The sequence below is a fragment of the Haplochromis burtoni genome, unplaced genomic scaffold (genome assembly GCF_018398535.1).
Source record: "Haplochromis burtoni strain Fernald_Lab_line unplaced genomic scaffold, NCSU_Asbu1 Contig_107, whole genome shotgun sequence".
NCBI lineage: Eukaryota > Metazoa > Chordata > Actinopteri > Cichliformes > Cichlidae > Haplochromis > Haplochromis burtoni.
The window spans coordinates 38,288-48,259 of NW_024582468.1; the positions used below are offsets into that span (position 1 = coordinate 38,288).

General features: G+C 39.4%; 1 protein-coding gene across 5 annotated transcripts in view; it reads right to left on the reverse strand.

Annotated features, from left to right (window-relative positions):
• arhgef28a (Rho guanine nucleotide exchange factor (GEF) 28a) overlaps positions 1–9,972 on the reverse strand; it is a 53,913-nt gene that overhangs the window by 18,034 nt on the left and 25,907 nt on the right. For 2 of the 5 annotated variants that reach the window (XM_005949650.2, XM_042223237.1), the window contains exons 10-22: positions 9,176–9,282; positions 8,792–9,063; positions 8,533–8,716; positions 8,322–8,430; positions 7,282–7,368; positions 5,364–5,406; positions 4,333–4,434; positions 2,793–2,916; positions 1,956–2,091; positions 1,813–1,868; positions 1,671–1,731; positions 1,415–1,544; positions 1,206–1,321 (exon numbers count right to left, since the gene is read on the reverse strand). In XM_005949650.2, the coding sequence (XP_005949712.1) occupies positions 1,206–1,321; positions 1,415–1,544; positions 1,671–1,731; positions 1,813–1,868; positions 1,956–2,091; positions 2,793–2,916; positions 4,333–4,434; positions 5,364–5,406; positions 7,282–7,368; positions 8,322–8,430; positions 8,533–8,716; positions 8,792–9,063; positions 9,176–9,282 (1,527 nt within the window). The remainder of the gene's footprint in view (positions 1–1,205; positions 1,322–1,414; positions 1,545–1,670; positions 1,732–1,812; positions 1,869–1,955; positions 2,092–2,792; positions 2,917–4,332; positions 4,435–5,363; positions 5,407–7,281; positions 7,369–8,321; positions 8,431–8,532; positions 8,717–8,791; positions 9,064–9,175; positions 9,283–9,972) is intronic. The other 3 variants (XM_042223238.1, XM_005949651.3, XM_005949652.3) reach the window with 3 other exon arrangements.

Genomic DNA, 9,972 nt, shown 5'->3' on the forward strand with positions numbered 1-9,972 from the left:
TGCAACCACCATTTCCACTAATGGTTTGGCTGAAAGTTGGAATGCACAAAAGATTTTACAAATGCTTCGATAAACACTGAACGTTAAACATAAATAACACAAAAAAATCTGGCACAAAATCTTGCCCCTATCATATAGTCTCCATGAAATAATAATTCAAAAGATTAAAACTAACACTGAAACTAATAGAAACGAAATTAAAACTCAACATTTTTCAACAATAAAGACTGAAATTTAACAAGAAATTCCACTCTGGACTAAAGTGGATTCAAAACAAAAAGTCAAAATGGAAAAAAAACCATCAACTAATACAAAACTATAATACTTCTGGTTAGGCAAAAACATTTTAAAATATTATTTGTATTGTTACAAGGTTATAAAAAACTAGGAATAGTTTTGGAGAATGTTTTCCCAAGTTTAAGATGAAAGTTTTGGGAAAAAATTAAAAGCGCCACTCAAAACTTTACTAGATCTCTGAATCATAATCATTGGGGGTCCTACGCTATAAGTGCGTCTCAGAGTTGGTAAGGATAACTGCCCTGTGAATATAAAAGTCTAAAAACAGTGGAAGACCCCTGATTTATTTACAGACTTTGGAATGCATGTTAATGGTTCACTAAAGCTGTGTAAATCTGAGACTTGTCTGACACACGCTACATTTCAGTACATTTTCTTCCCCAAAGCATCTTCTCTCGGACGGTTTAAAAAAAAAACCTTAAAAAACCTTAAAGTTAGTATTTAAATATGCATTTCACTGTTACATACAATTTTTTTTGTATTTGGGGATCCTGAACGCGCCTTTATCACACCTTTCCTACAACTATTCTATTTGAATAGAATTTCTATTCATTGTTTCTATTTAAAAGTCAAATATAATGATCAAAAATGGGTGGAAAGCTACTTTTTACAGTAATATTATAATATAATACTTTAGAAAATAGGAATGTTTTGCAATTATTCTTTGAACACCCATCTGCTTCCAAACATTTCCTGTTTTAATCTACAGTAATGGGAGGAACTGTGATGCCTACTTATATGCCTTTGTCCCCTATAAAAAAAATACTTTCAGTTTCTGAAAAATATTCTTACAGTTTGACCTTTTAAACTGCACTGATCAGCTTTTTCTTGCAGCAGCAAACAATGAAACAGAAACTGATCTGTTTCTTTTTGGGTCTTTTAAACAACAAGCCCTATTCATACCTTACCCTCTCCAAAGGACGACTCGGTGGAGGTGGAAGACACTGGAGTTGGCAGGAGCTCTTCGGATTGGCTGCTCAGCTTCAGGGTATCGGACTCTGTCTCTGAACTCTCAATGAGTTGGCTGTACCAAGAGGAAAAACACAAACAATCGCTACTTTTCGCTATTTATTTCTTTTTAACACAACAAATTGTGTAAAAGATAAAGATTAATAACCTTTCCACGTTGGGGAAACTTCGTGAGAGAGACTGCGACACGGCGTCCTTCTTCTCCTTGGGAGTCATGACGGGTAGAGAGGTAGAAGTGGGGATCACTGAGTGAGGAGGGCTGTCTCTCACTGTGAAGTCTGAGGGGGGTGACGGGATAGCAAAGCAAATTAGCCTAGATAACAATAATCATCCCAAGTTTTATAAACAGGAAACTCTTGCATGACATGGTTAAAATCACTGGCGACCAAGTGTTGTAAACTCACTCTGTGGAAGGGATGCTGTCCTGTTCTTCACCATGGACACGGCATATTTTTCCTGATGTTTCTAAGTAATACAAATGAGGGAGTCTGCTTACAGCACATAAACAACCGACAAAGGGACGATCTGCTTTAGGCTAAGACTCACCTTTAAACACGGGGGGACAGATTCCTTACAGCCCTTATGGACAATCGCAGTGCAAGCTGTGATGGAAAAAAACACAATTTTAACGTTTTTATACATGAAGAGAAATTAATATAAATGCTGGTTGGAATTTAAGTTTTACCAACTTGAGCAATGTAGTAGGTCCTTTCCAGAAACTGGTTTGTCACACACCACACACACCGTGGGGCCTAAACAGGACCCTGTCGCAAAGCGATGTCCATTCGGCTGCCTGTCCTTGCCTTCTCTGTCCTTCCCTTTCCCCTTTGAAAGCCACGCCAGAGACATTGGAGTCAACAAAGAGGCCATACATACGCGAGGCGAAACGTGACTGACTGTTACACCTATAAACTCAAGCCCATGCAGGACTTAATACAAAAGACGATAAACATCTTTGTGAACGTTTCTATTTGCAGGGTAAACTCTCCAGCATGCGAGCGGATAAACGAGGCCACCAGGAGGACCCGCCTTTTTCCAAACCGTAAGAAAGTCCACTGACACGGAAATGAAGCGTGGTGTAAACAACAGACACAAGCAGGGAGGGCTTCCACTCTCTGTGCTGACTCAACAACAGGGGATTAATCATTAAAAAGGAAAGAAGCTGGACATGTTTGGTCTGTCCCTCTGACCTTGAGTGCTTCCCAGAAACATTTCCTGGTTCGTGTGTCTCAGAAAGCAAAGACTTGAGTTTAGACGTGGGAATCACCCAATGACATAAATAGGCTCACAAGAACAAAACACGAATGATCCTTTAATCTACGGATTTCATCACACCAAGGTCTACAGAGCAAACACCTGAAAATACTGCATGCCCTTTTAAGGTATTAGACTGAGAGTTTCATGTTGTAGCTAAAGCCAGCTTTAATCTACAACAAGGTGAAGTTATGCGAGTTATTCTTTACATTGTTGTTGTAAGTAAAACGTTTATAGGTGTAACAGCAGGACTCTTTGTGGCTGGGGTTTACCTTGCTTTTGTTACGTGTACTGGACATCCTGCTCTTGAGAAAACTGAATGTGCGGATGACTTTGTACTTCTCCGACTCCGTTTTGGCTGGAATGTTGTATTTATCCAACTCCTCCTCTTCAATTCTGTAGACAGGTTGATGTAAGTAATGCAGTTATTATTATTTTTTTGTGTGTGTTTGTGTGTGTGTTCTGCTTACTAACTGTATTGAAGACATAAATTAGTCACCGTGATCTGATTTCCTTATTCCTGAGTCAACAAAAGTAAACCAAGCATGACAGGTTTGTTGAGGTGCACACACTCTTACATGCAAAAAGTCTGCAAACCTAACGGATACATGACGTGACAAAATAGCGTTTCAGCTGATACTGTGCAGCATGTTGTTTCTGTTAGGGACAGGAACTGAAATAAAAGGCTGTACAAACATTTCTGTTATCTACAGTGGGGGAAATAATTATTTGATCCCTTGTTGAATTTGTCAAATAAACATTCTCTAACTTTTACGGTGGTTTCCTTTTAAAGCAAAGAGACAGAATATTGAACACAAATTTAGGAAATATGTCAAGAGTTATACACTGATCTGGATGTTATTGGGTGAAATAAGTATTTGATCTCCCTATAGCCAGAATTCTCTCTGTGGATTACAATCACTCAGTCAATTACACATTTTTTTTGTTGTCAACCAGTTTTTTCATTCTAACTTCTCCACCACCATGGGCCTGGCCAGTGAGCTGTCAAATGACGTCATGGAGAAGATTGTAGACCTGCACAAGACTGAAATGGGTCATCAAGAACACCACACACTACAATGCAATGACTGCAACGATCTCCTGCTTAAAAAGTCACATTTAAAACCCTCTCCTAAGTTTGCCAATGACCTTATAAATGAAGGCTTGGTAGAAAGTGCTGTGGTCAGATGAAACTAAAATCGAGCTCCTTGGCATCAGCTTGACAGAGAAATGCTGGGTGTGATCCAAGTAACACCATCGCCACAGTAAAGCATGGAGGTGGAAACATTATGCTTTGGGGCTATTTTTCTGCTAAGGTTACAGGACACAAGTGCACTAAGAGACCAATGAATGAATCTATATTGTACCAAGCCATGTTTTGCTTGGGGATCAAATACTTATGACAAGCAAATCATTTTTTTGGTTGATATTCAAAAAGTTTAGTGACTATATGACTGTTGCCAGTTAGAAAACTTCAAATTCAGTAAGAGATTAAATAATTACTTCCCCCACTCTACAAGCACAGACCAAAAAACAAGTTCTCCATTTCTGCAACACTTTGCTGTGAAAGCAAGTAAAAAAACAACAACTAAGAACTGTTAGAAGTTAGAGACATGCATGACAAAGAAAGACATTCGGTGCATATTGTTAAAAGATCCTAATTCTGTTCCTGTTCTGCTGTTAGAGGAAATGTGGTTTGTTGACAGGAGGTACACGTGCTGTAGGTTTTGTTACGTTTTTTAACAGTTAGTCTTTTATGTCGGATGGTTAATGACGCGGACCCAGGCAAACAGAGGTGGATCCCCCACATACTCTTTGAGAAACTCAGACAGGGTGAGATGTTGTAGGGACTCTGCCAGCTCCATGCTGCCTTCATCATCAGCAGACTGGGCACGCTTACGAAACTTGATCTCCCTGTAAAGAACAGCGCCATAACACACCATGTTTATATATTCTCTGCCACTAGAGTAGCTTTGTATGAGTCACAGTTCAAAATAATCCTTATTTATCCAACACCGGGCTTTGGTAAAACAAAAAAAACAAAAAAACCCAAGAGTTTTCTTTTGTAAACAGGAGAGCTGAACATCAGATTGGCCCTCTCTGCTCCTGAGATGATCACATTAAGGATATCTACTCTCTTTGACATCATAGAGATCCTAGAGTAAGGAAAGCTGTGCGAGTGAGTGTTTAGAGCAGTCAGACTCCCAGGAATCTGTCTCACAGGGATTACTTTTGCATAGTTTGTCATCATTATACAAAACTATGAGCATCTGCCATTGTTATAAAACATCCACATAACCAGAAAGTTGAAGCGCAAAGTAGGTCCACTTAAAAGTGATTGATAAGTAATATCAATTGGCTTTTCTTTTTTAATGGAAGAACTGGAAACTGTGCTTTCATATTTAAATCATAAACATTTCAACTCAGTGATGAAAAACACAGAGCAGCCTTGTGACACTGACAAAAAAATCAGGTTGGGTGTAGAGCAGGGTCACATTGATATCTCTGCGTCACTACCGCTTTTGTCCCTAGAAAAAAAAAATAGATCAAACACCAGTAATGCCAAAGAAAAGGCTCTGAGTCATCAGGACAAAAGAGCTTCACAAAAACCAGCAGCCAAGTTCACAGAGCGCCTGCTGTCACCAAGCAACCTGGTCATGATAGTTACCTACATATGCTGCGCTTGGGATTGCAAATTTATTGACGCATACGGCACTTTCAATTAAGAGCTCCAAAAAGGTCACATCAGTTAGTGCTAGGAAACAAAAGGAGACAGAAAAGAGACCCTGGAACACAAAATGATCCTAATAACGTTGAGTAAATTAAATGCAAAGTATAAATACCTTTTCTCATGAGACTGATCTGATATACTGGAGGCTCTTGGCTCTGTGAACACAAAAAAGGGGCAGATGTTGCTAAAGTTGAAAACAATAACAAATAGATTATTGATAACCCAAAGAAAAACAGCAGGTAAAGTAATATTTAGACTAGGCAACAAGTTTTGTTGTCAGATTTATCAGATTTTATTTCCATTCTAGAGAAGCTGTTCAGTTTCATATGACAACATTTGAATACAGACACAATTGTTATGCAAAGCAACAAAGATGGTCCTCAGGTATCAAATCAGGACAGGATGATAATATGAAAAGCAGTAGCACAGACAGACAATCACAAGTGCTGACCCGCCAGAGACCCACAAGCAGTCATCGCTGCTGCGAAGCGAAGCTGTGTCGTGATTACGAAAGCCATGCACAGACACAAAGACAAGCCAAGGTTATTACAGTTTGGTGATTCTAATTGAATTCTCTTTTTTAACTTTCTTTCTAATTTCTTGTTTTATGTGTTTTGATTGAAGAGCATTCGAGTATATTTTTACATTTTGCTGGTTTTTTAGGTTAATATGTGTTTTTTCTAAAGTCCGTATAAAACAAGAATAAATGTTTTCTGAATTTGTCACATCGCATAAAGTTGTGTTATTAAGTGTTTAATGTATATGATTAAAATATGATGAACAAATGAAGAAGCTCAAGCATTGAGGGCATTTGCAAAGACGACAAAACTACGCCCATCTGTGGGAAAGGTGCAGCCTCTCAAAAGTTGAAATACCAGTTGTGATTTGGAGAATGCATAACAGAAAATAAATGCATCCTAGCGGCAGTTTTAGAGTTTAAGCCAAAAAAAAAATTCCAGGCAACAATGCCCTACCCAAGAATCAACTTTTCCAGCAGACTGGTGTGTGGCCAAGTAGAGTAAGGCTGTCAGTAACAAAGACCCAAACATTATTTGGTAGTATTTCTTTGTCTCTCTAGAGTTAGATTAAATTGACAGATATGCTCCAAGCCATCTAAGTTGAAGTGGCAGTCATTGTGTAAACTATTCTCAAATTTCAGGTTCATGTTTCTTTTGTAGTAGTTTATATTTGCACACGAATAAAGACTGTACTTTTGTGCTTTGTGGGGGGAAAAAGAATTTAAATATGATACGCATCCAGCAGGCAATGTAATATTACTATAGGTTACTGTTACTAATTGGTTTTCCCTCATTGACAATTTGCATTTTTTGCTCAATATCAGCCCTAATTACCCCATTATATAGATTTTAGGCTAACATTGAACCTTAGTTGATAGTAAATAGCAAGCTATCATAGTACCGTATCATCCCAATGGAGCACTTTGCTCCCAGACTTCTAGTGTACTTGTGGTAGAATGGGAGGCCCTCTTTCACAGTGGTGAAAGAGGGCCATAATAATTTTGTGCTGTCTCCCTCCACTCACAGGCTCAGAGAGGGGCAGCCATCTGCTGCCATCTGGTTCCACAGGAAGTTTCTTCCAGGCAAATGGGACTATTTCCCTTCCCACTGTCGCAAAGTGCTTACGGATAGTGGGTCATCCGATTGTTGGGGTTGTCTCTGTATTATTGTAGGGTCTTTACCTTACAATATAAAGTGCCTTGAAGCAACTATTGTTGTGATTTGGCTCTATATAAATAAAATTGAATTTAAAATTAAATTGAATTATATGATTATTACTGCTTTTTTCCACATTGTTACCAAACTATTACCATGTTGCCACCAAGTTTCAATATAAAATTCTATCAAATTATGACTCAAGCCATTTTTCTTTTTTTTTAAGAGTTGAATCAGTTTACAATAATAACCTTGACTCGCCCCTCCCACACGTATGCAAGCATTAACAGTGACAGTGGCATGCAGGCTTTGCTGGGCCTTAGCACAATGTGACGGCTGCAGGTGTCCAGTACTTACTACCAGGGTGGAGCAAAGACAGAGATTTAGACAGAGAGAGGGCCTGAAGAAGAGATCGGCTGTGGCTGACACTGTGGTGCACGGCATCTACAGGGCACAGTGGATAGAGGAGTGCTCATAGATCAACTAAAGACACTTGAGACTATCAGCATGTACAGTCAACTCTAAGCTAAAAGCTGTTAAACAGTACTTAAACTTTAATTTCATTCAGTTTCGTAAACTTGTTTTGAATAAAAACTACTAATAACAACTATGTAAAGAAAAACCTTAAACTTTGATTGACATTTGGGGGAAAAAGTGTTTGTTTGTTTTTGTTTTTTAAATGGTTGCTACTGTTATGTCTACGCATTTCATATGAAGCTGGAGGCAGCAGCCAGTTACCAGCTGGCTCACCATTTTAACAGGAAACAGCTAGCCTGGCTCTGCTGGAAGCTAGCAAAATCCATCTAATTTGTTTAGTCCGCACAAAGAACACTGTTTAAAATGATAAATTGTGTTTTTCCAGGAGAGGTTTTCTGCCAGACTATTTCTTGTCTAGGTCTGGTACACTCATTGTGATGTCAGGACTCCAGAAATAACTGACTCCAGCCAAGAATTTGTCTGTCACATATAAGCACCCCTTTTATTCAATGCATAACGTGCTAATTTGTGAACTATAACTGTTGCAGGTAGATTAGCTTACACCCGCTGTTTCCACCCTTAGATAAAGATAGATATTTTTTCTCTGTACATTTATTTACTATACAGACAAGAGGCTGAATGTTCTCAAATGCAGGAACGTGAACAAGCATATTTCCCATTCAAACCACTAATTTACTTAGAGTTGACTGTACATTATATTAGTTGTAAGGCTATCTAGTTCAGCTGATCTGTCACTTGAAAGCTAATTTAAAATTAGCTAAATAGAATTCTCACCAACCAACGATGTGAGACTACCCCATCAGTGACAGACAAAAAAAGCAAAATAAAAAGGTTAATTGGAAATGTTGTTAGTCATGTGTTAAACTTTTATCATGCTCAACGATCTGAGCGTTACTAACCGGGGCTGATATCTGAGGCTTGGTTATCTCGAGTAAAACGAGCCGGACGTAAGCTGATTTTGGAGGAGTAGGAATATGATCGCAATCGAAGGCCCTCGTCAACCAGTTCCTACATGAGAAACAAGTAATGTTTGAAAGCATGAGTATAAAACTTGTCGAGCACTTCATGTACGGATAAGCCGAAGTACTTAATGAGAGGATGGTATATTACTTGTGAAGTGGGTTCATATGCTGATGCAGACTGGCTGCGGGTGCAAGTGAGATCAGGAGAGGGAAGAGGGAAAGTTTCCTCTTTGTCTTCACTTCTCTCCACATCGGATGAGAGTGGGGAAAGTGGAGACTTTGGCCCGACGCTTTCTTCTTCACTGTCCACTTCCAGAGCCACCAGACTGGGACTGGAGTTATAAATGACAAATTAGTTAGACACTATCGGTACACACAACGCACCGGAGAAGACATCTGATTAATACCTGAGGTCACAGGTCTCCATTGGTGGACTGCCTCTCTGATCGGCCTGCTCGGAGGAGGCGGGACGGATCAGCCTTGTGAGGGCCAGATCGACAGGTGAAAGCAGGGGAGAGCCGGATGCAGAGGATGGGTAGAAGTCTTCTGAAAAGGGCGGAGGGGTATCGGTGGCTAAAAGAATTTCCTCCGAGTTGATGGTATCCCATAAACTGCCATCTGTCCCTGTACTGTCCCTCGTCACTCCGCTGACATTGTATTTAATGTCAACATCATTCGCCTGAGGTGAAAACATAAGGCGGGACAGGAAAGAGCAAAAAGAAAGAAATTTATTAAGCAGCAAAGCAAAAACTGAAATTTTATAACTAAAAAGAAAGAGAATGACGTGTGACCTGTGCGATGGTGTGGCCGCTGCTGTGGATCGCAGAGAGCAGAGGGTGGGCAGCTTCCTGAGTGAACTGGCTCTGTACTTCACTGGACGGCATGCGATCTCCATTTACTATGACAAGCATAAGAGATTCACTTTGGTTTAGAATAATTCAAACAGACTACTTCTTCTTGTCACACACACACACACACCACTTTCTTAGTAAAGATCAACTACTGCACACTCTTGATTACAATAATTCCTCCCAGCATCAGCCCCATCAGCCAGAAACTAGAGAGAGACGGCTCTCAAGGGCAGGATAAAATAATCAGGCGACTTATCCACACAAACAAATCAAGGAAACTTCACCATGACGTGGTCAAAAAAGCATGTCATCAAAATAGACCTTTGAATCATTTTTGCTTCTCTCTCCTGCTTTTTTCTGTTATTTGAAGTCTTTTTTTAACCATAATTCAGTCATCCTATTGCTTAAATGTCATGGCTTAACACGCATTAAGCAAAAACGTGATGACCTTTAAGGGGTTGTTTTTATAGAAACTTCCACATATGATCCTTACAGGCAGCCTGTTTGTTTTCTGAGGGGGAAAAAAAAAGCAGATTACTGATTTGCACTGAGTCATGCTCACTATCACTCTCTCTTCTCTTTCCTTCAAGTGCTAGGTCAACACAGTGTTTATGAACACTCATTCTTAGCAATATTCAGAAATACAGGCAGTGACCTTGGTTAGATTTTAGATTTGAGCTCATAAAAATCCAATGATGAAAAATAAAAGAAACAATGTTGCCAAAGTTTTATGGGGG